We start from the raw sequence: 26,160 nt of genomic DNA on the forward strand, positions 1-26,160 counted from the left end.
TGGAGGAAAATAGCTTTTATTCCTATGGGGATAATTCTTTTTTTCTCCCTATGCACTCTCTCAGAATGCTCCAAGAGAGTTTAGCTTTCCAAGCCAGAAGATTCTCAGCACAGCCAAGTAGGCCTGGATTTGCTGTATTACAAATCTCTGTCTTAATCCCAAGAGACAATCTCAGCTTTATGACTGCGTACAGATCTGCTTCCTCTATTAAGAAGCTCTTTTTTCTAGAAGGCTCTAGCAGCCTCATCATTTTCTTTGTATCCTCTCAAACAACAACAAAAAAAAAGAGAGAGAGAGAGAGAATCATCAGGTAAGATGCCTGTTCAATACACTTAAAATATCTCCATACTAAAATAATACAATTATTCCCAAACAGTATCCTCTCATTTACTTCTAAGTAGTCACAGATCTGTCACTGAGAGCTCTATATTTATTTATGACTAGTCAAAGTTTAACTTTTCCTGAGCATTTGTCCTTGGGGAATTAGCATGCAATGGGTAGACTGGAGATGAATATTCACTTCAAAAGTGGTCTCAATATCCTGGTAACCCTTTCTTTGGTGACTGCATCAAAAGGTAACACCATCCTGAAACAACATCTCAGAGCATCACTTTGAGGACATGCCAGGAGGGCAAATGGCCATACCCTTTGAAGTACTCTGCTCACAACTGTTCTTTATCCCAATATATTTGGCGTTACCTTCTGGTGAGTAAGGCAGCTGTTTTGGGCAGGGATGTAATAAGGTTGATTGCTGGGTTCTGACATTATAATCTGAAAGACAATGCTTTGAAATTCTTACTTACATTTTTATTTAAGTGTTTCATTTTACTATGTTTATGTATCTGTATCTATGGAGAAAGATACAATGAAGTGTGATTAAAAAAAAAAAAAGGCCCTGGGTCAAAGGGCAGGGGCCTTAACTTTCCCACCTGTTAATGCAAATTATGAGACCTAACTCACGGGGATGATGTGTGTGTGTGACTGGGTGAAGTAACACGTGAAAGTGACTGGCAATAAGCCTCCACCACAGTGCACCACAAAAATTCATAACTTTAAAAAAATTTTTGCCATATATTTGAGTGGGTAATTATCTTTTGTGTCCTTTTTAGAGAAGTCATGTAGGGAAATCTGGCTTCAAGGATTGAAGAGCTTAGTTTTTTCCCATATCTGTCATGAATTCTTGGGCAATTCATAAGATAATGGGAAGGGGTTAAAAGATCTCTTTAAAATTCCAGCATTTCTTGAAATTTCCTAATACCATACACAAAGATAAACTTGAAATGGATTAAAGACCTAAACATAAGACCAGAAACTAAAAAACTCTTAGAGGAAAATATAGGCAGAACACTGTATGATATAAATCATAGCAAGGTTCTTTATGACCCACCTCCTGAAATAAAACAAAGAAAATAAAAACAAAGATAAAGAAGTGGGACCTAGTTAAACTTATAAGCTTTTGCACAGCAAAGGAAACCATAAGCAAGGTGAAAAGATAGCTCTCAGAATGGGAGAAAATAATAGCAAATGAAACAACTGACAAAGGATTAACTTCCAAAATATACAAGCAGTTCATACAATGCCAGAAAAACAAACAACCCAATCAAAAAGTGGCAAAAAACCTAAACAGACATTTCTCCAAAGAAGACACAGAGATGGCTAATAAACACATGAGATGCTCAACATCACTCATTATTAGAGAAATACAAATCAAAACTACAGTGAGATATCACCTCACATCGGTCAGAATGGCCATCATCAAAAAATCCACAAAGAACAAGTACTGGAGAGGATGTGGCAAAAAGGGAACATTCTTGCACTGCTGGTGGGAATGTGAATTGATACAGTCACTATAGAAGACAGTATGGAGATTCTTTAAAAAAAAAAAAAAAAAACTAGGCATAAAATCATCATACAACCCAGCAACAACACTTCTAGGCATATACCCTGAGGAAACCAAAATTGAAAAAGACAAATGTACCTCAACGTTCACTGTAGCATTATTATTTACAACAGCTAGAACATGGAAGGAATCCATGTTCTACATGTCCCTTGACAGACGAATGGATAAAGAAGCTGTGGTACACACACACACACACACACACACACATACAACAGAATACTACTCAGTCATTAAAAGAAATGCATTTGAGTCAGTTCTAATGATGTGATGAACCCAGAGCCTATTAGAGAGAGTGAAATAAGTCAGAAAGAAAAACAAATATCATACATTAACACATGTATATGGAATCTATACAGATGGTACTGTTGAGCCTATTTGCAGGGCAGTAATGGAGATGCAGACATAGAGAACAGACTTGTGGACAAGGGCAGGGGAGCATAAGGAGAGGGTGAGATGAATGAAGAGAGTAGCATGGGAGTATATGCATTACCATATGTAAATAGACAGCCAATGGAGATTTGCTGTGCAACTCGGGGAACTCAAACTGGGACTCTGTAATAATCTAGAGGGGTGGGGAAGGGTGGGAGATGGGAGGGAGATTCAAGAGAGAGGGGACATATGTATACCTATGGTTTATTCATGTTGATGTATGACAGAAATCAAACCAATATTGTAAAGCAATCAATCAATTAAACAAATAATTATAAAAATTTTTCTAGCATTTCTTGATTTCTTTCATATACTGGCTGTCAGCTCTGAATCTTCTCAAGCCCCGGCTAATTAGTTAATCAAAGCAATTAGCTGGTACACTAACTGGTAGTGATGCATCTGTAGAGTCCTCTGCTGATTATCTACCAGGAGTAGAAGAGTTATCCCACATTTTAAGAAAATGAATGAATATATGTATAAATGAAACAATGTTTTCATTGTTGCATGCTTTCTTGGTACTACATTAGAACTACATTCTGTCAACAGATTAAGGCTATATGACTTATGAGACACTAGATTCTGTAACTATTTTCATGTGTTATGGTTTCAGGCCCTCCACGCTGGTGGCTACCACATGGAAATATTAAGGTAATCTTCCTTCAAATTCCCTAGGAACGAAACTCTAATCTGAGTTTTGTTTGGAATTACTTAGAACTTTACTGAGGCAAGTGATGTTCTTCAAGGTTCAGACACATGAAAGGGGCAGGCATGCTGTAGGTAGAGGAGCCCATAGATGAGTAATCCCAACCAGGACCCAAGCTGAGACTTGGTCACGGGTACACCACGGAACCCTCCGCAGTGCCTGGAAAATGCTTGTGGACACTGGCAGTTGCCAGGGGGCATGGCAGGTTCTTACATGCCCACAGATTTGAGCACTGCATGGTTTCTTCTCTGGAGGGGATTGCAGTTTGATTAAGAGTATGCTCCTAACTGCCCTATAAGTTGCAGAGAATGCCTAGAGGAGTGTGAATGGCAAACGCCAACTCTGAGATATAGACTGAGGATATGTGAAGGAAAAGCCTATCTCTGAACAGAGCCTCAGATTCTGTTTCCAACTTGTATGAGGGCAAAGTGATGGAGGTACCTTTTTCATTTTCAGCTATGCTTCTGAGTACTGAATATACTGTGAGGTAAAATAAATGTTTAATAAATGGGGGAAATGGAGAAATGAAAGATTGTTTTGTTTTTTTGGTGTGGATTAGTGTTCCTGTACTCCTTCATTTTACAAGCTTTTTCACTTGAAGCTTTAGCCTCACTAGTAAATTTTAAATTTTACTTCTTAAAAAAAAATGCATTCATGAGTTGCTGCTGCTGCTGCTGCTAAGTCACTTCAGTCATGTCCGACTCTGTGCAACCCCATAGACGGCAGCCCACCAGGCTCCCCTGTCCCTGGGATTCTCCAGGCAAGAACACTGGAGTGGGTTGCCATTTCCTTCTCCAATGTGTGAAAGTGAAGTCGTTCAGTCATGTCCAACTCTTCGTGACCCCATGGACTGCAGCCCACCAGGCTCCTCTGTCCATAGGATTTTCCAGGCAAGAGTACTGGAGTGGGGTGCCATTGCCTTCTCCGATTCATGAGTTGACTGGTGCCAAAGATGCTTTGAGGGCAGCTTAGCCTTCAGGGGGGACTTCCCTGGTGGCTCAGACGGTAAAGTGTTTGTCTACAATGCGGGAGACCCGGGTTCGATCCCTGGGTTGGAAAGATCCCTTAGAGAAGGAAATGGCAATCCACTCCAGTACTATTGCCTGGAAAATCCCATGGATAGAGGACCCTGGTAGGCTACAGTCCATGGGGTCGCAAAGAGTTGGACATGACTGAGCGACTTCACATTCATTCACATTCATTCATTAGCCTTCAGGGGACCCAGAGTGCTGAACCTATCAGGGGCTATAACTCCAGCCAAAGAATCTGTAGAATCAGTCCAGGATTACACTTTAGTCTCACAGAGTTCAGTCTTAGAGTTTTCCTCTTCTGAAGGTTGCCAGTAAGAATAGTCCTTCACTTGTCCATCAATTTACAAACAAAAATAAACTTACTCATTCTTTCTTAGTTTAAGAAATATTTATCATCTGTGCTGTGCCCTAGGATACAATACTGAGGGAAAAAAAGACATATTCCCTTCTCTCATGAAGTTTACAAATAGCTAGAAAACAGAAAGAGAGGGACTGTTATTTGCAGTAAATTTTGTAAATAAAATAGGATGGTACAACAGAGAATATCTACTGAAAGTAGAGATACTACAGTCCACAATGTGATCAGTGAAGGCTTCTTGGGCATGGGGATATCAGATGTGACGGAGAAAAGGAGTCACCCAGGCAGAGAGCAGTGAGGAGCATTTACCTACTTGAGTCATTGGAGACTTGTGAGGTTGGAACAGAGTGAAGGAGCAGCTACATCGCACAACAGATGAATGCACGTCCGCTCTCCATGAACAGGCTCATATTCTCTTTAAAACAGGAGGAATATATACATCCTACTGTAAAGAGGGAAAAAAAAGCTGTATTTACAGATGGTACTAGCTACTCTTGCTATTATTTGATTATATTCATTCTGTTTGAACTATTTTATATCTTATTCACTTTGCACATATTTAAGGGCAATGATTAAGTGCCAATATATGTGCTGCTCACATAAAGGTTAGTCTAATCAGACACAGACTTAACTGTTATGGACTTACAGTTCTTTGCGGTGTGCAGTTAGTCAAATAATTATACAAATGCTTTATTGTACACTGATTAGAGGTATTAAAGAGAATGGAAAGTTGGAATTGTATTTTGAGAAATATCTCTGAGAAAGTAGGTCATAACCTGAGCTCTGAAGGTAGAATAACTCATGTTCTTGTTTGGTTGTGTCTGACTCTTTGCAACCCCATGGACTGTAGCCTACCAGGCTCCTTTGTTGATGGGATTTCCCCAGGTAAGAATACTGGAGTGGGTTGCCATTTCCTTCTCCGAGGGATCTTCCCAACCCAGGGATCTAACCTGCATCTCCTGAATTTGTGGGCAAATTCCTTACCAATGAGCCACCTGGGAAGCCCTAGAATCAGTTTAGGTTCAAGGAAAAAGAGAATACATTTGATGGGGTGGTTGTGACAAACCACAAGACTCTGAGATGGAGGGGCTATGGAGCATTTGAAGCAAAAAAACAGGGGAATAGCAAAGAGCAAGGTGGTATAAAGCAAGGTTGGAAAAGTCAGGAGGTGACAGATCACAAAGGGTCTTTCAGCCCATAATAAGAAGAAATTCTTTATGTGCAGCGAAATGCAATTAAAAGAGCTTAATGACAGGATTCTGTATGCAGGTCAAGAAGCAACAGTTAGAACCAGACATGGAACAACAGACTGGTTCCAAATTGGAAAGAGAGTACGTCAAGGCTGTATATTGTCACCCTGCTTACTTAACTTGTATGCAGAGTACATCATGAGAAATGCTGGGCTGGAAGAAACACAAGCTGGAATCAAGATTTCTGGGAGAAATATCAATAACCTCAGATATGCAGATGACACCACACTTATGACAGAAAGCAAAGAAGAACTAAAAAGCCTCTTGATGAAAGTGAAAGAGAAGAGTGAAAAAGTTGGCTTTAAACTCAACATTCAGAAAACTAAGATCATGGCATCTGGTCCCATCACTTTATGGCAAATAGATGGGAAAACAATGGAAACAGTGACAGACTTTATTTTGGGGGGCTCCAAAATCACTGCAGATGGTGACTGCAGTCATGAAATTAAAAGACATTTGCTTCTTGGAAGGAAAGTTATGACCAACCTAGATAGCATATTAAAAAGCAGAGACATTACTTTGTCAACAAAGGTCTGTCTTGTCAAGGCTATGGTTTTTCTAGTAGTCATGTATGGATGTGAGAGCTGCACCATAAAGAAAGCTGAGTACCAAAGAACTGATGCTTTTGAACTGTGGTGTTGGAGAAGACTCTTGAGAGTACCTTGGACTGCAAGGAGATCAAACCAGTCCATCCTAAAGGAAATCAGTCCTGAATATTCATTGGAAGGACTGATGCTAAAGCTGCAACTCCAATACTTTGGGCACCTGATATGAAGAACTGACTCATTAGAAAAGACCCTGATACTAGGCAAGATTGAAGGCAAAAGGAGAAGGGATGACAGAGGATGAGATGGTTGGGTGGCATCACCAATTCGAAGGACATGAGTTTGAGCAAGCTGCAGAAGTTGGTAATGGACAGGGAAGCCTGGCATGCTGCAGTCCATAGGGTTGCAAAGAGTCGGACATGACTGAGCAACTGAACTGAACTGAGAAGCTAAATTTCCCAAATCTGTCCTGTTTACACACACTTTCGTTTCCCAGTAGAACACAGCAGGCGTCCTTTCTCTGTTCCTTTCAGGAGATCCTGACAAGGAGGGCATTGCGTTGTTAGCTGAAAGGACATACCTGGTTTGTCCACATGCTTTGCGAAAGTGGAGCTGGAGAGCTGCTGTCAGACTGGGTTATGATCCCACGTTTGAATTTTCCTAGTAAAGTCCAGAGGTCTCTATGAGTGTGATTCTAATTGTATCATTCTTTTCAACTCAATTTCAGGTGAAATGTCCATATAAGAAAGTAGACTTCAGTTGGTTCCAGGGAACAGTGAATCCCTGCCCTGGTTTATATCAACCTATCTGTGGCAACAATTTGATAACCTATGACGACCCATGCATCTTGTGTGTTGAGAGTATGTGAGTACTACTGGGAGAAAAGAACAACAAAAAAGCTTAGTCCAAGGCAATTACTATCAACCTCTTCTACAAAGTACAACAGCTATGAAGCCAGGAATTTGCTCCAGTATGCTCAGATAATAATCAGCCCCTATTCAGGAGAACACATGGTAACACAAAGCACACTTGAGTAGAAAGCAGACTCACTATACTCAGGAGTGTTTGCTGGGCTCTTCTCTCAGCCCTCACATTCCCATAAACCAACTGATAGATTTATTCTCACTTGAAGCTTCAAATATCCCTTTGAGTCCTTGAAATTCTTTGGTTTTAAGATAAGTTGTAGTTTCCTTCTTTCAGATATCTTCAACCTCATGTGTCTGAAATTCTGAGCTAGGATAAGGTGACCATAAAGTTTGGGTCCTTTGGTAAAGAGTCAGTGTTTAGTCTTTGGATTTATGGGACATGATTATCAGTGATTAGACTCTGAGTTCTCATAAAACGTGGGGCTTCAGAATTGATCTCTGTATAAGACAGTCCAGTTTTCATGGAGAAAAACTCTTCCCATGGCATGAGACTGGAGGCCTCTATTCAATAATAATTTTGCAATTTTCACAAAGGGCAACGGCAGGAATATGTAAACTCTAGGCCATGAGGAATTCAGCCAAAGTGTAAGAGTATTGATAGAATAAGTTGAAGACTGATATGCCTCATATATTACAAGCTCAGGTCTGATTAAATAACTTATTTTCAGAGAGATTATAGTATAGGGCATAATATCTGCAGTGGCATCTAGCATGATGGGAAGATAACAGAGTAGGGAATCCAATAACCTGGATTTTGTCTATAGTCAATATCCTTTATGCTTTTAGTTTCCTCAAATATAAAATAAGGGCGACATATAATTTTACAAGTATTTTTGTAGTTCTGAAAATTATATTAATAAAATACTTATTCTGATTCTTTCTTTAGGAAATCTCAGGGGAAAATTAGACTTCTACATGATGGACAATGTGAGCTGAGTGGACTTGGAAGTGAAAAGAAGAACTTTCATATTCTTTCCATTGAGAAAATCCTTCTCCTCCACCTCACCCCTCCTTGCATGTGTTCTTAGTGACAGAAAACTGCCCCACTGAGCTTATATCAGGTAGTTAGAGTCCTTCTTTAGACTTCTCCCCTCATTGATTCATTGCCTTTCATATTCGCCCTAATAAACAAACATTACTGAAAGTCTCATTTAACTTGGGGGCCAGATCTGTGTCTCAAGTCTCAGAAGTAGAACACAATGAACATTTGAGCCAAAGGTCAATAACAAACAGAGCTTAATCAGATCTCTGATACTGTAAACCATGGAGTAATCTATGTGAAGGCTCCTGGTTGTTTCCCAAGAACACAACAGAAATTTCTTCCATATTCCTTTGGCATTAAAAAAAATTAATAGGAAATATGGGGTGTTGTGCTCGTCATGGCCATTCCTGTTACCTCCTTTCCATATTAAACAATCTCACTTTCAGACTCAGCCTTGAAGCAGAGTCATTCATGCACGTCTGGCTTAGGTAGACAGGGCCCTACAATTTCACCACCCCTCTCTTTTCTTCATAGAAGGAGGTCTACATTAATAGTATCCATTGGTCTTTTCTTAAGTTCATTGGTCTTTGATCTTAAGAAAAAGATCATTGGTCTTTTTCTTAAGTTCTCTTGACACATTTTAACCTCTGAAACATATGGGGACATTGTTCTTTGGGTTCAATCCTTTTTCTCTCTCTATCTGCCTCTCTCTCTTTCACACAGACACACATACACACTTAATACAGAAAAAAAAGACTAATATACACTCTCTTTCCCTCAGCAGCTCGCTCCCTATTGGCCTGGGAAACAGTATCGCTTTTGATTCTGAACATCCTATAAGATTATTATCAGATTATTTATATGGTCTGTTGGCTCTCTGACCTTAACTACCATGCTGATTAGATGGGGACACGTGGATCCAGTAAAAAGGAAGCAATCACCTTAGGCCTGTCATCTTTAAAATAGGAAAAGCAAACAGCTCTGGGAAATATAAGAGAGTCTCTACCTTTACAGAGTATCAGTGTCCACTGCTCTGACTCCTGGGCTATACAGGAACACCAAGAACTCCAGGTAGGATTATTTCCCAACATTATTGCTTTGATTTCATGTTCATAAATCTTTTCTTCTGTAGTCATTGATCTGCAATTAATGCCATTCAGTAGCTTTTTCATCTCATTTTAATTTTTTTCAGCTCATTTTAATTTTTTTATCTCATTTTAATTTTTATCTCTACAAGTTTGATTTATATCTTCCATGTTTATAACTTTTAAAATATCTGGTATGCAGTTACAATAACTGTTTTTATGACTTTATCTTCTAATTCTATTATCTGTGTCCATTTTGAGTTGGCTACTTCTCTTCTTGTTATAGGTAATATTTTAGGATACTAGATATTATGAATTTTACATTGCTTGGTTCTGAACACTTTGGTATGTTTAGAATTATTATTGAGCTTTGTATGAGATATAGCTCAGTTGCTTGGAAATACTAAGATCCTCTGAAATTTTGCTTTTTAGAGTTAGATGGGTCAGTGCAGTATTCATTAAGTGGGCTAATTACTTCTCATTACTGAGGCAAGACACTGTGGAGGACTCTACTCGAGGCACGGTGGATTATAAGGCTTTCTGGTCTGGCCAATAGGAACAAGCACCATTACCATCCCTGAATGAGACCAGGCTCTGATATCACTAATCCTCTCTGGCAGTTATTTCTTAGCCCTGGGTAGTTTCCTCACACACAAGCACACATCAGTAATCTGATGTGCTTTCTGTCCGACTCTCCAGGGCTGTGGTCCCACAAGCTACAGCCAATCTGGTCTCTCTCCTCTCTGCTCTATCTTCCCAATTCAGGTAACCCACCTGCCCTATCAGAGTCCCTCTTTCCTCTCCCTAAGATCTCTCACAGTGCAGAAACCAAGGCCAACCACAGGGCTTGCCGTATTTGTTTCCTATCTCCCAAGTTTCAGCACTCTTCTTTGCCTGACTAGACAGTGTCGTTGTTTCATATATTTTGTCTAATTTTTTGTCTTTTCAGGTAGACAGTATAACTGGTTTCTCTTACTCTATATTATCTGAAAGTAGAAGTCAGGTTTATTTTTATCTTCATGTTTTAATCGGAAACCTTCTAAAGCCTAGAATACAATGTCATTATTTTACTTTTTCTAAGGACCCTGAAGCATAAGTTTGTCCTCTGCAATAATACAATTCCCCCCACACCCCAGTAAATAATACATTTACTTAAATTTGCTACATACAACAGCAAAAAAAAATTCCGTAATAGTATTTTTTTCTGTCATTTGATAGTAGACATTTTCAAAAAAAATTAAAGAAACTCAGCGTATTTATCTAAATATAAGACTTCCTTCCTTTCAGGGCAAGCCCTAAAAGATGATGATTTCCATAAATACTCTACCATTGTCAACATGAAAGGGTCTTCCTTGCATTGACAACCACTGTCTGTGTTATTTTGCTTGCCCTCTCTGGAAAGTGTTTTGAATTTTGACCTTCTTCTATATGGTTCCCTTATTTTTTATCCTCTAATTGTTGGTCATCCTTGCTATCTTCTCACCTATCCCCACTTCCTCTGTTTGATGATCTCCATTGCCAATATAATTATTGCTCACATATTCATACCATGAGACTGTATCCATTTTCTTGGTATCATATACACATCTTAATTTCACTGGCTCAGAATTTTTAAAATCAATCTAATATAAGTGCTATTTTTTTCTTTCTAAAAGTGATATTCCATATGCTTCGAGTCACTGAAAGTTAATGTTACTACTCAAGTCCTTTCTCACTTGAACTCAGTTTCAATATATAATTTGTTTAGTCCTTATTTCATCTTAAGTATAAATTAAACCCATAAACTAAATGCATATATTTAGTCCAAGTATTCAAAATGTTTCATGAGTTACTTTTATATTCTTATAACTATTACCTCAGCCTCCATCCTGTTCTCCTATCCGTAGTCCTGCCTCTATTTTATAATGGTTTAAACATGACCTGTTTTAAAAAGCACTATTTTTGTGAGTTATAATACAAACATCTTAGTATGACTTATAAGACACTTTTTTCATCTGCTAAAGGCACTGTATACCCAACTTGGAGGACTTTGTTAACAAACTCTATTTGCCCATAAAGTGAAGTCGCTCAGATGTGTCCGACTCCATGCGACCCCATGGACTGCAGCTCACCAGGCTCCTCCGTCCATGGGATTCTCCAGGCAAGAATACTGGAGTGGGTTGCCATTTCCTTCTCCAGGGGAATCTTCCGGACGCAGGGATCAAACCCAGGTCTCCCATATTGCAGGCAGACGCTTTAACCTCTGAGCCACCGGGGAAGCTCTGGTGGCACCTTATTTGCCCATAAGGTGGCAGTAAAACACTTCTGTTTAAATCAACAACTTTGATGAGACCTGGACTTCCTTAGTGGCTCAGACAGTAAAGCGTCTGTCTACAATGCGGGAGACCTGGGTTCAAACCCTGGATAAGGAAGATCCCCTGGAGAAGGAAATGGCACCCCACTCTAGTACTCTTGCTTGGAAAATCCCATGGACAGAGGAGCCTGGTAGGCTACAGTCTACAGGGTCGCAAAAAGTCAGACACGACTGAGTGACTTCACTTCTTCACTTCATGGCCAATGCATCGCATACCAATAATGTGATTTAGTGGCAAGTTACTAATGCTCAATCAGCTACATACTTCTCACCACTTCAAATGATGATAATACAGAGCTCCAGTCAGGATGCTGGACTAGAAGGACATGGAACTCACCTCCTCTCACAAATACATCAAAAAATACATCTACAAATGGAACAATTCTTACAGAACACCTACTGAACACTAGCAGATCTCAAACACTTGAAAGGACAAGGAAGAGCTCCATGTAACCAGGAAGGATGAATGAAAAAAAAAGAGAGAGAGAGAGAGAGACAGGAAGCAGGACAAGACCTGAACCTCTGGGAGGGAGCTTAAAAAGAAGAAAGCTCCCTGCATCTCAGGAAGACCCCTCACCCGCAGGGAGATCAGCCAGGACAGAAAGAGAGCTTCAGAAGCTCAGAGAGCACTACAACTAGTTTATGACAGGTAGAACAAAGAGAGACATACACAGTCATGCCACTGCCCTGCACATCCGAGCCTGAGACATGCATCTGCTGGTACAGGTGGGGTCTGGGTGCTGAAATTGGGGTTGAGAGGACAGACCCAGGGAGGACTGCTGTTGGCTGTGTGAAGACAGCCTGAAGGGGCTGGAGTGTGGTATGTCTGCAACCAGGAGTCTGGGTGGAAACAGCACCTGACTGCCATAGAAGCAAAGCACCACTGTAAAGTGGCGTGCAAAAAGCGAGGTGGGGCTGCCTTAGCAGCTTCTTTCTCCACATGTCATCCCTGCCTCCATGGGACAGCAAGCCCCAGCCACTGCCTTAAGCGCTCCCACTTCAGCAGGCTCCCACATCCCAGATGTCACCTTGGTGCGTTCTGGAAGCAAATGCCGGTTGGTTGCCTAAGCACAAAGGCAGGGCTAAAACCATGGCTAAGTCCAAGGGATTGCACAATCTAGGAAGCAAGGCCAAAATGTCTCTCTGTGACTATGTAAGCCTCAGATTTACAGCTCCACCACTGGCTCTGTAAATGCAGCACCTGCAAGACATCCAAGTGGACAACAGGTGCTCCAGTAGCTGGTACGGAGCTGGCTTTAGCTGCTGTGGGCCACAGTGGGTTCACATGCATGACTACTACAGTCCTGGGACTGGCCTTCAGTGCATCTGCACTGGTGGCCTTGTGAAACAATGCCTTAGGGACACCAGGGCCAAATGCTGGCACTCCCATGGTTGAGGCAAGGGCCAACGGCAGTGCCAACAGTACTTTGTGAGCCTGAACAATGCATGACAGGTTTCACCACAGAGCACGCTCATCAGTGAACAGATCTGGCAGAGGAATACTCAGTGGCTCATTTCCCAGTGGGAGCACTCCAATCCCACCTACCTCACACCACAGCTAAGAAATGCAGCTCAGAAACAGATCTGGGAGCCTCTACTCCAACAGCTAGGGAATAGACCCAGCCCCTGACAGGGCAGTGACAACCACAGAACAAAGAGGAGGCCCTGCTAGATATCCTGTGCAGGGTCTTGTCAGCACCACATGAGTCACATCTCCTATCAAGGGGATAACAGCCAGCAGACACAGAGGAAAGAGGTGGTAGGCACCCACACTAAAAGGAGTCCTTGCATTAAAAAATATTAAATCTACACAGGAATGCTCCTAAATAAAAATAGCCCTCCAAGACCACAGGAGATAAGAGTTTCTCTCAAACTCATACAGCAAGAGATATGTAAGTAAAATGAAGAAGAGGAACCACTCCCAATTAAAATATCAAGAGAACTTCCCTAAAAGAATATAGTTCCCTAAAAGAACTTCCCTAACAGACACTGAGGTCAAAGAGGAGATAATGAAAATACTGAAGGAATTAAGGATTAATGATAGAAATGCAGATTACTATAAAAAGGAACCAAGAAAAATTACAGTGTTCATTCTCAGAGATAGTAGCTGAGCTAAATGCAAAAAACAGCAGACTGAATAATGCAGAAGAATAAATAAGTGATTTGCAAGATAGAATGGGATTCCCAGGTGGCTCAGTGAGTAAAGAATACACCTGCAATGCAGGAGGCACAGGTTTGATCCCTGGGTCAGGAAGATCCTCTGAAGGAGAACGTGGCAACCACTCCAGTATTCTTTCCTGGAGAGTCCCATGAACAGAGAAGCCTAGGCAGGCAACAGTCCATGGAGTTCCAAAGATTCGGACATGACTGAAGCACGCACGTGCACACACACACACACACACACACACACACACACACACACACACACAAGACAGAATAATGGAAATTATCAATCAGAACAGAAGACATAAAGTCAAATAAAAAAAAAAGAAATGAAAGCAATGTAAGAGACCTATGGGATAATTTAAAGTGTGCCAATCTATGCAGAATAGGGATTCTAGGAGGAGAAGAGGGGGTTGAAAATGTGTTTGAAGAAATTATGGCCCCAAGCTTTCCAAACCTAAAGAAGGAAACAGATATCCATATACAGGAAGCATAGAGAGTCCCAAGCAAGATAAACCCAAACAGATCTACACAAGACATCCTATAATAAAAATAGCAAAAGTTAAAAACAAAGAGGATTCTAAAGGCTACAAAGTGAAAAACAAAGTTAATTACAACGGAATCCCTATAAGATTATGAAGGTCAGAAGGGAGTGGTGAGATATAGTCAAGGTACTAAAAGAGAAAAATCTGCAACCTAGGATACTCTACCCAGCAAGATTATCATTCAGAAAAGATGGAGAAATAAAGAATTTCCAAGACAAGCAAAACCTAAAAGAATACAATACTATGTCAATTCTATTAATAAAATAAATATCAAAAGGTCTTCTCTAAATAGAAAAGAAGAATCTATAGAAAAATCAAAATTGGAAAGTAATCACTCAAATAAGCTAGTAAACAGATTTTTTCAAAAAAGTCAAGGGCTTCTGGTCCAAGATGGCAGATTAGAAGGACGTGTGCTCATCTCCTCCAGCAAGAACACCAAAATTGCAACTAGCTATTGAACAGCCATCGACAGGAGGATGCTTGAACCCACCAAAAAATATATCCCAGATCCAAAGACTAAGACAAAGCCACAGCGAGATGGTAAGAGGGGCACAATCACAATAAAATCAAATTCCACACCCACTGGAGGGGTGATCCACAGACTGGAGAACAATAATACCAAAGAAATTCTTGCACTATTGTGAAGATTCTGAACCCCAATGAGCCTTCCCAGCTTAGGGATCTGACAAGGGACTGGTAATCCTCATGGAATCTGGCCTTGAGGGCCAGCAGGATTTGATTATAGGCCTTACAGAGGACTGTGGGAAACAGAGACTACAGTCTTGGAGGGCATAAACAAAATTTTGCATGTACCTAGACTCAGAGATATGCTTACTCCTTGGAAGGAAAGTTATGACCAACCTAGATAGCATATTCAAAAGCAGAGACATTACTTTGTCAACAAAGGTCCATCTAGTCAAGGCTATGGTTTTTCCACTAGTCATGTATGGATGTGAGAGTTGGACTGTGAAGAAAGCTGAGTGCCAAAGAATTGGTGCTTTTGAACTGTGGTGTTGGAGAAGACTCTTGAGAGTCCCTTGGACTGCAAGGAGATCCAACCAGTCCATCCTAAAGGAAATCAGCCCTGAGATTTCTTTGGAAGGACTGATGCTAAAGCTGAAACTCCAGTACTTTGGCCACCTCATGCGAAGAGTTGATTCATTGGAAAAGACTCTGATGCTGGGAGGGATTGGGGGCAGGAGGAGAAGGGGATGACAGAGGATGAGATGGCTGGATGGCATCACTGACTTGATGAACATGAGTCTGAGTGAACTCCGGGAGTTGGTGATGGACATGGAGGCCTGGCATGCTGCAATTCATGGGGTCGCAAAGAGTCAGACACGACTGAGCAACTGAACTGAACTGAACTGAGACTCAGAGGAGAGGAGCAGTGACTCCACAGGAGACAGAACCAAAATTACCTGCTAATTTTGGAGGACCTTCTGTGGAGGCACAGGTTGGCAGGGGCTCACCATAGGGACAGGGGCACTGAAAGGTCCCCCTTGGTGTAAACCCCCTTGGAGTTCTCCATCAACCTTACCATAGAGCCTGTAGACCCCAAGGCTGGGTAGCCTAAGGCCAAGCAACAGGGAGGAAGTGCAAACCCACCCATCAGCAGATAATTGTATTAAAGCTTTACTGAGCAAGGCCCTGAGCACCAGAGCAAGACCCAGTTCTTCCCATTGCCAGTTCCTCCCATCAGGAAGCTTACACAAGCTCTTAGCCTCATTCATCAGAGGGCAGACAGAAGAAGCAAGAAGCACAGTCATACCACTGCTAAAACAAAAACCTTTTTTTTTTTCAAATTTTATTTTATTTTTAAACTTTACATAATTGTATTAGTTTTGCCAAATATCAAAATGAATCCACCACAGGTATACATGTGTTCCCCATCCTGAACCCTCCTCCCTCCTCCCTCCCCATACCATCCCTCTGGGTCATCCCAGTGCACTAGCCCCAAGCATCCAGTAAGTTAACCACGAGGAAAAAGCAGCAAGTTACGTCACAGATGAAGGGACAAGATAAAATCCCAGAAAAGCAATTAAATGAAGTGGAGATAGGCAACTTTCCAGAAAAAGAATTCATAATAATGACAGTGAAGATGATCCAGGATCTCAGGAAAAGAATGGAGGCAAAGACTGAGAAGATGCAAGAAATGTTTACCAAAGACCTACAAGAACTAAAGAACAAACAGACAGAGATGAATACTACTACTAGAAGGAATCAATAGCTGAATAACAGGCAGAGGAATGGATAAATGACCTGGAGGACAGAATGGTGGAAATCACTGCCACAGAACAGAATACAGAAAAAAGAGTGAAAAGAAATGAATACAGCCTAAGAGACCTCTGGGATCTATTCACATTATAGGGGTCCCAGAAGGAGGAGAGAGAGAGAAAGGACCTGAGGAAATATTTGAAGAGATATTAGCTGAAAACTTCCTGAACATGGGAAAGGAAATAGTCAACCAAGTCCAGGAAGCAGAGAGTCCCAGGAAGAATACACCCAAGGAGAAATGCACCAAGACACACACCAAACAGAAAAATTAAAGACAGAGATAAAATAGTAAAAGTAACAAGGGAAAAATGACAAATAACACACCAGGTAACTCCCATCAGGCTATCAGCTGATTTCTCAATGGAAATTCTACCAGCCAGAAGAGAATGGTATGATATATTTAAAGTGATAAAAAGGAAGAACCTACAATCAAGAATACTCTAGCCAGCAAGACTCTCCTTCAGATTTGATGGAGAAATCAAGTTTTCCAGACAAGCAAAAATTAAGAGAATTCAGCTCTACCAAACCAGCTTTACAACAAATGCTAAAGGAACTTCTTTAGGCAGGAAACACAAGAGAAGGAAAAATAAAGTTGAAAGTTTATTTTCTGTAAGTTTATTTACTTACAGAAAATAAACCCAAAACAATTAAGAAAATTATGCTAGGATCATCAGTTCAGTTCAGTCATTCAGTCGAGTCTGACTCTTTGTGACCCTATGTACTGCAGCACACCAGGCCTCGCTGTCCATCACCAACTCCCGGAATTTACCCAAACTCATGTCCATTGCATTGGTGATGCCATCCAACCATCTCATGCTCTGTCATCCCATTCTCCTCCCACCTTCAGTCTTTCCCAGCATCAAGGTCTATTCCAATGAGTCAGTTCTTTGCATCAGGTGGCCAAAGTACTGGAGTTTCAGTTTCACCATCAGTCCTTCCAAAGAACACCCAGGACTGATCTCCTTTAGGATGGACTGGTTGGATCTCCTTGCAGTCCAAGGGACTCTCAAGAGTCTTCTCCAACACCACAGTTCAAAAGCATTAATTCTTCGGCCCTCAGCTTTCTTTATAGTCCAACTCTCACATCCATACATGACCACTGGAAAAACCATAGCCTTGACTAGACAGACCTTTGTTGGCAAAGTAATGTCTCTGCTTTTCAATATGCTGTCTAGATTGGTCAAAACTTTCCTTCCAAGGAGTAAGTGTCTTTTAATTTCATGGCTGCAATCACCTTCTACAGTGATTTTGGAGCCCCCCAAAATAAAGTCTATCACTGTTTCCACTGTTTCCCCATCTATTTGTCATGAAGTGATGGGACCAGATGCCATGATCTTCGTTTTCTGAATGTTGAGCTTTAAGCCAACTTTTCACTTTCTTCTTTCACTTTCATCAAGAGGCTCTTTAGTTCTTCCTCACTTTCTGCCATAAGGGTGATGTCATCTGCATATCTGAGGTTATTGATATTTCTCCCAGCAATCTGGACTCCAGTTTGTGCTTCATCCAGCCCAGCTTTTCCCATGATGTACTCTGCATATAAGTTAAATAAGCAGGGTGACAATAAACAGCCTTGACGTAATCCTTTCTTTATCTGGAACCAGTCTGTTGTTTCATGTCCAGTTCTAACCGTTGCTTCCTGACCTGCATACAGATTTCTCAAGAGGCAGGCCAAGTGGTCTGGTATTCCCATCTCTTTCAGAATATTCCACAGTTTGTTTTGATCCACACAGTCAAAGGCTTTGGCATAGTCAATAAAGCAGAAATAGATATTTTTCTGGAACTATCTTGCTTTTTTGATGATCCAGTGGATGTTGGCAATTTGATCTCTGGTTCCTCTGCCTTTTCTAAAACCAGCTTGAATAATTACTTTAAATGTAAACAGATTAAACACAACAACCAAAAGACACAGACTAGCTGGGTGTATGAAACATGTGCATATATGCACTTTAACATATCACATCACTCTTCATGACCCTCCCTCCCCAACCAAATTATATTAATTATTTTATATTGTTAAGTTAATCATGTTCTCATTATGACTTGCAATTGTAATTATCTTTTATTTTTTGTCTGACTACTGAATGTGGAAAGTGATACACATCTTTTACTACTGTGATTATGTAACTATTACTCAATACCATTGTATCATGACTGGTCAACAGAAAAATAATAGAACTCTATATCACCAAACCAAAATCACTGCAGATGGTGACTACAGCCATGAAATTAAAAGACGCTTACTCCTTGGAAGGAAAGTTTTGACCAATCTAGACAGCATATTGAAAAGCAGAGACATTACTTTGCCAACAAAGGTCTGTCTAGTCAAGGCTATGGTTTTTCCAGTGGTCATGTATGGATGTGAGAGTTGGACTATAAAGAAAGCTGAGGGCCGAAGAATTAATGCTTTTGAACTGTGGTGTTGGAGAAGACTCTTGAGAGTCCCTTGGACTGCAAGGAGATCCAACCAGTCCATTCTGAAAGAGATCAGTCCTGGGATTTCTTTGGAAGGAATGATGCTAAAGCTGAAACTCCAGTATTTTGGCCACCTCATGTGAAGAGTTGACTCATTGGAAAAGACTCTGATGCTGGGAGGGATTGGGGGCAGGAGGAGAAGGGGACGACAGAGGATGAGATGGCTGGATGGCATCACTGACTCGATGGACGTGAGTCTGAGTGAACTCCGGGAGTTGGTGATGGACAGGGAGGCCTGGCGTGCTGCAATTTGTGGGGTCGCAAAGAGTTGGACACAACTGAGCGACTGAACTTGAACTTGATATCACCAAAACTAAGATCTAGTAGAAAAACTTGTAATCACTTTTTAAAATCCACATGCATATCAGAATTATCTTGAAATTTTTTGAATAATACAAATGCGCAAGTATTGCTTTTTTCTTCACAGCTCCAGATATGTTCCTAATGAGCAGTCATATTTTTTTTTAGCAGTCATGTTTAAAAACAACTGAAATATATGATAATCTTTTGCTTTTACCTAGCTTGTTTCACTTTTTCTCTTTCATACTCAGTGCTTCCATTTCATTTAGTTTATGTTCTTCAGTTTCCCCATCTCTTCATTTTTCTTGATGTTTTTTCTCGTCTTTATCAAGTGTAGTAGAAAAGCTTTATATACATATATATGTACAATATATATTTTATAAAACTCGTGATTTTTTTCCTAACTAAAAAATTATGACATTTTGATTCCACTTGTTCAACATATCTCAACATAATGAAAGCCATATATGATAAACCCATAACAAACATTATCCTCAATGGTGAAAAATCGAAAGCATTTCCCCTAAAGTTAGGAACAAGACAAGGGTGCCCACTCTCACCACTACTATTCAACATAGTTTTGGAAGTTTTAGCCACAGTAATCAGAGAAGAAAAAGAAATAAGTGGAATCCAGACTGGAAAAGAAGAAGTAAAACTCTCACTGTTTGCCGATGACATGATCCTCTACATATGAAACCCTAAAGACACCACTAGAAAAATATTAGAGCTAATCAATGAAAATAGTAAAGTTGCAGGATATAAAATTAACACAGAGAAATCCCTTGCATTCGAGAAAACAGAAAGAGAAATTAAGGAAACAATTCCATTCACCATTGCTTATTTGATTTATATGAAGAGTACATCATGCAAAATGCTGGGCTGGATGAAGCACAAAGAAAAAGAAGTCACTCAGTCGTGTCCAACTCTTTGTGACCCCATGGACTCTAGCCTACCAGGCTCCTCCATCCATGGGATTTTCCAAGCAAGAATACTGGAGTGGGTTGCCATTTCCTCCTCCAGGGGATCTTCCTGACCCAGAAATTGAACCCAGGTCTCCCACAGTGCAGGCAGACGCTTTACCATCTGAGCCATCAGGGAATCCAAATGTTATTTGAGCATTTAGTTTACAAAGAAGAGTAATATCTACTACAGAGTCAATCAACTTGTTCCCCACGCCAAAATTACTTGGGGCTCCTGTAGAAAGCAGATGAAGTCAGTCAGTCATGTTCGACTCTTTGTGACCCCATGGACTGTAGACTGCCACACGCCTCCATCTGTGGGATTCTCCAGACAAGAATACTGGAGTGGATTGCCATTTACTTCTCCAGGGGATCTTCCCGACCCAGGGGCCGAACCTGGGTCTCCTGCACTGCAGGCAGACTCTTTACCATCTGAGCCACCAGGACCTCAGATGAAGCACAATCTGGAATCAAAGATTTTTGGGAGAAATATCAATAACCTCAGATATGCAGATGATACCACCCTTATGGCAGAAAGTGAAGAGGAACTAAAGAGCCTCTTGATGAAGGTGAAAGAGGAGAGTGAAAAAGCTGGCTCAAAACTCAACATTCAAAAAACAAAGATCATGGCATCTGGTCCCATCACTTTATGGCAAACAGACGGGAAACTGGAAACAGTGGAAACAGTGACAGACTTAATTTTCTTGGGCTCCAACATCACTGAGGACAGTGACTGCAGCCATGAAATTAAAAGACACTTACTACTTGGAAGAGAAGCTATGACCAACCTAGACAGCATATTAAAAAGCATAGACATTACTTTGCCAACAAAGGTCCATATAGTCAAAGCTATGGTTTTTCCAATAGTCATATATGGATGTGAGAGTTACACCATAAAGAAAGCTGAGTGTCAAAGAATTGGTGCTTTTGCTGTCTGTGGTGTGAAGACTCCTCAGAGTCCCTTGAACTGCAAGGAGATGAAGCCAGTCAATCCTAAAGGAAATCAGTCCTGAATATTCATTGGAAAGACTGATGCTGAAGCTGAAACTCCAATACTCTGGCTGAAAGCTGGAACTCCAATACTCTGCTGAAGCTGAAACTCCAATACTTACTATATAGCACAGGGAACTCTACTCAGTGCTCTGTGATGACCTAAATGGTCATCATAAAAAAGGGAATATATGTATACATACAGCTGATTTACTCTGTGATATGGCAAAAACAAAACACTGTAAAGCAACTATATTCCAATAAATTTTTTTTAAATATAGAAGACCTGAACAACACGACAAACTGTCATAACTGATCTTTATAGAGCACTTACTGAACAATAGCAGATTATATCAATTTTTTCAATTGCATATAAACATTCACCAAGATAGACCATATCATGGGATATAAAAGAAAAACACCTGTACAGTATAATAACACATATATGTGGAATTTAGAAAGGTGGTAATGATAACCCTGTGAGACAGCAAAAGAGACACAGATGTACAGAACAGTCTTTTGGACTCTGTGGGAGAGGGCAAGGGTAGGATGATTTGGGAGAATGGCATTGAAACATGTATATTATCATATGTGAAACAAATCGCCAGTCCAGGTTCAGTGCATGATACAGGATGCTCGGGGCTGGTGCACTGGGATGACCCAGAGGGATGGTATGGGGAGGGAGGTGGGAGGGGCGTTCAGGATGGGGAACACATGTACACCTGTGGCGGATTCATGTCACTATATAGCAAAACCAATACAATATTGTAAAGTAATTAGCCTCCAATTAAAATAAATAAATTTATATTAAAAATAAATAAATAAAAGTTAAAAAAACTAATCTTAAAAAATTTAACAGAGCAGAAATCATACAATGTATGACTTGTTTCACAAATTATTAAACTCACTCTAGAAGAAATTAAATTAGAAGTCCATAGCTGAAAAATAGCCTGCAAATCCCTGATTATTTGAAGTTTGAACAGCATATGGTTTCTAAATAACCCATGAGTTACAGAAGAAGAACTAAACTGTTTTTAACAGAATGAAATATGAACACAATCTATCAAAATCTACGGGTTGAATCTAAAGTAATTCTTAGAGGGAAAGGTATACCATTTAATGGTTTAAGTAAAGAAATATATCAATCAATAATCTAGGTTTCCCATTTAAAGAAACAGGAAACAGAAAAGTAAATAAAATCAAATGCAAGTAGAAGGAAGGGAATAATAAAGATAGGGCAAAAATCAGTGAAACTGAAAGAAGAAAAACAACAAATAAAAATCAGTGAAACCATAGCCATTTCTTTAAAATAGTTGCCAATAAAAAGGGGGGAGGGGGATGTTGGGGGCAAAAGGGGAGTAAAAAATAACCAGTATCAGAAACAGTGGCGGAAATTAACAGATACTAGTTGGATAATAAGAAAATATGATGAATGTACTCCATGCACATGAATGCAAGAGCTTATATGAAATAGACCATGTATTGGAAGTCACATATTATTAAACTCACTCCAAAAGAAGCAAATAATGTAAATAGTTCTATCTAGTTAAAATTTTTTTCAGTAAAGAAACTTCCAGGCCCAGATGGATCAAAGATAAATACTACTAAACATTTAACGAAGACTTAATCCAAATATACACACTGTCTTCTGCAAAAAAGAAGAGGAAAGACCACTTTCTAACTCATTTTATGGAGGCCAGAATTACCCATATATCAAAGATATTATAAGAAAAAAATCAATATATGGATATTTTCCATAAAATATTAGCAAATTTAGTAATACATATTTCTGGATAAAATAAAAACTCTTTGCAAACTCAGTATGGAGTGAAATTTCCCTAATCAGATAAAGGGCATGTGTGAAAAATCTATAGCTAACATCATACTTAAATTATGAGAAACCTAATATTTCCCCCCTAAAAACAGAAACAAAACAAGGGTTTCAGCTCTCAACACTTTGACTCAATATAGTATTGGAGATTCTAGTCAGTATAATAAGGTAAAAAAACAGCCAAAAGAAAGGAGAGAAAAGAATAAAACATCCAGATAGGAAAGTAACTAATAACATATAGCTGAGTCCCTTCGCTGTACACCTGAAATTATCACAACATTGTTTGTTAATTCTCTATACCCCACTACAAAATTTAAATAAAAAAAAACAGAAAAGAAAATTTGAAAATACAAAAAGAAAAAGAAAAAATTGTCTTTATTAGCAGACAACACAATCACCTAGTAGGAAATAATGGAATCTATAAAACAAGCTATTAGAACTAATGAGTTTAAGCAAGGTTAGAGGATATAAGAACAAAATACAGAATAAATTCTATTTCAATATACTAAGAGAAAATAATCAGCCATTTAAATGAAAAATAATACCAATTCTACAGAATAAAAATAGGAACTATTAGGAAAATGTGATTAACAGTTTTCATGTGCTATTCACTGAAAAAACAATTTCTTGAGAAAAATATAAAAGTCCCAGAAAAGTCAAAACAGTATTGAAAAGAACATTTGAAAGCTAATTGGCTTCAAGAACTATTATAAAGTTACAATAATTGAGACAGTGTGGTTAAAGTAAGAAGAGACAAGCAGATAAGAGGAACAGAATAGAGAATTCAAAAATAGAGTCATACGCATATAGGTAACTTATTTTTTTTTTTTTTTACAAAGATGCAAAGGCAATTCAGTGGAGAATGATAATCTTCAACAATGGGGCTAGAATGATTGGATGCATTAAGCAAAAACAATGAACTTCAACCCACTGCTGCTGCTGCTAAGTCGCTTCAGTCGTGTCTGACTTGGTGTGACCCCATAGACGGTGGCCCACCAGGCTCCCTCGTCCCTGGGATTCTCCAGGCAAGAACACGGGAGTGGGTTGCCATTTCCTTCTCCAATGCATGAATGGGAAAAGTGAAACTGAAGTCGTTCAGTCGTGTCTGACTCTTCACGACCCCATGGTCTGCAGCCCACCAGGCTCCTCCATCCATGGGATTTTCCAGGCAAGAGTACTGGAGTGGGGTGCCATTGCCTTCTCCACAACCCACAGCTTACATCATATACAAATGCTAATTCAAAACGGATCCAAGAACTAAACTCTAAAAGTATAAAAAAATTTTAGAAGAAAATATTTTGTGACTTTGGGTTAGCTAAAAATTTTAGACACAACACCAAAAGCATTATCCATAAAATAACTATTTGTAACATGGGCTTCATGAAAATTGAAATCTTTTTAAAAAACTCAAGGAAGATAAGACAAACTAGAGAAAATATTTACAATGCATGTATCTGATGAAAGAATGGAATTTAGCACATATAAAACTCTCAAAACTTAATAACAAGGAAACAAACAACCAAATATAAATGGGCAGAAGATTTGAATCAACACAAAAAAGAATATATACAGATAGTAAATAAGCCAACCAAAAACATACATTTGGAAATCAAAGGGGCAGATCTGCTCCCTGAAAGAACACAGCTCATATGATTCCATTTATGTCATTTCTTAAAAAAAAAGAAACTGCTAACTAATTTATAGCCAGAAAAAACATATCAATATCTAGGGTTGGTAAGACATGAAGAAACTTTGGGGATGATATAGGGTACATTTATTATCATGATGCTTGATTTTATGCATATATACATATGTCAAAATATCAAATTGCACACTTTATATGTGTGTGGTTTATTATAGGTCAATTTTGCCTCAATAAAACATTTAAGAAAATAATTAAAAGACCACCCCTTCTCATCATGTAAATGTAGAAATACAATGAGATATCAACTTATTTCTCCTGTTATGATGACTATCTAAAAAAGATGGTAAGTGTTGGTGAAGATGTGTACACTGTTGGTGGAAATGCAAACTGGTATAACCATTACTGAAAAATGTACTGAAGTTCCTCACAAAACTAAAAACAGAACTACCATATGATCCATCACTCCCTTTTCTGAATGTATACCTAAAGGAAATGAAATCAGCACCTCAAAGAGTTATCTATACCTACCACATTCATTGCAGCTTTATTCATAGTGGTCAAGATATGGAAACCATCCAAGTGTTCATTGAAAGATGAGTGGATAAAGAAATTGTAGAATATATATATACACACACACATATATATGCATACAATGGAATATTATTCAGCCTTAAAAAGGAACTCTTGTCATTTGCAACCACAGGAATGAACCTGGAGAATATTATGCTAAGTGAAAAAACCCAACACAGAAAGATATATACTGTATGATCACCCTTATTTGTGAAATGTACAAATGTTAAATACATAGATTCAGAGAATAGAAAGGCAGTTATAGGGCTAGGGAGGTGGGGAAAATGCAGAGATATTGGTCAAAGAGCACAACACTGCAATTATGTAGGATGAATAAGTCTAGAAATTAAGAACAGTATGATGTCTACAGTTAATAATACCATACTGAACACTGGAAATTTGCTAATAAAATAGATTTCAGGTGCTCTCATCTTTAAAAAAAATGTTAACTATGTGTTAACTGTATTAATTAGCTTGAACATAGCAATCATTTTGCTCTATATTCATATCAAGTCATCATGCTGTATATAGCAAATAAAAATTTTTGTTAAAAAAAGACCAGTTCCTCCATCTATGTACACTATCTCCTCCACTGTTGTCTTCCCAATAATATTATTTTAGCAGTTTTATCAGTATACTGATAAAATCGATTTTTATCAATTTACTCTTTCTTCTGGACCTTTTCCAATAGTTTATATACTTCCTATTCTATATACAGATAAAGAGAAAAAAAAGGAAAAGAAATAATTCCTGGACTCATTTTCCTTAATTTTTCTTCATTAACTTCTTCCTATCAGAGCAAAATATCTCTAAAGGGTAGACTACAGAGACTAACTCTAGTTTACT

At 39.2% G+C, this 26,160-nt stretch overlaps 2 protein-coding genes and 1 long non-coding RNA gene across 4 annotated transcripts in view; 2 read left to right on the plus strand and 1 right to left on the minus strand.

Annotated features, from left to right (window-relative positions):
- Window positions 1–4,739: 4,739 nt before the first annotated feature.
- Window positions 4,740–26,160, minus strand: part of LOC132345765 (uncharacterized) — a 95,952-nt gene continuing 74,531 nt past the window's right edge. The window contains exon 4 of the long non-coding RNA XR_009495288.1: window positions 4,740–4,866. This is a non-coding gene — a long non-coding RNA (uncharacterized lncRNA). The remainder of the gene's footprint in view (window positions 4,867–26,160) is intronic.
- Window positions 5,651–10,199, plus strand: LOC112447524 (serine protease inhibitor Kazal-type 14-like). Its single transcript, XM_059888854.1, has 5 exons — window positions 5,651–5,690; window positions 6,750–6,799; window positions 6,944–7,080; window positions 8,029–8,069; window positions 10,159–10,199. The coding sequence occupies exons 1-5, from the start codon at window positions 5,651–5,653 to the stop codon at window positions 10,197–10,199; spliced, it is 309 nt and encodes a 102-aa protein (XP_059744837.1).
- Window positions 9,092–26,160, plus strand: part of SPINK6 (serine peptidase inhibitor, Kazal type 6) — a 42,020-nt gene continuing 24,951 nt past the window's right edge. For both annotated transcript variants that reach the window (XM_015472310.3, XM_015472312.3), the window contains exon 1: window positions 9,092–9,195. The gene's annotated coding sequence lies outside the window, so the exon portion shown is untranslated. The remainder of the gene's footprint in view (window positions 9,196–26,160) is intronic.

The sequence above is a fragment of the Bos taurus genome, chromosome 7 (assembly GCF_002263795.3).
Source record: "Bos taurus isolate L1 Dominette 01449 registration number 42190680 breed Hereford chromosome 7, ARS-UCD2.0, whole genome shotgun sequence".
Taxonomy (NCBI): domain Eukaryota; kingdom Metazoa; phylum Chordata; class Mammalia; order Artiodactyla; family Bovidae; genus Bos; species Bos taurus.

Bases quoted from the DNA above. Each gene is read 5' to 3' on its own strand.
- LOC112447524 (XM_059888854.1), top strand. From the start codon at position 5,651: ATGCAATTAAAAGAGCTTAATGACAGGATTCTGTATGCAG. The intron at 7,081-8,028 runs GTGAGTACTACT...TTCTTTCTTTAG, and splicing joins ATCTTGTGTGTTGAGAGTAT to GAAATCTCAGGGGAAAATTA. The intron at 8,070-10,158 runs GTGAGCTGAGTG...TTGTCTTTTCAG, and splicing joins ACTTCTACATGATGGACAAT to GTAGACAGTATAACTGGTTT.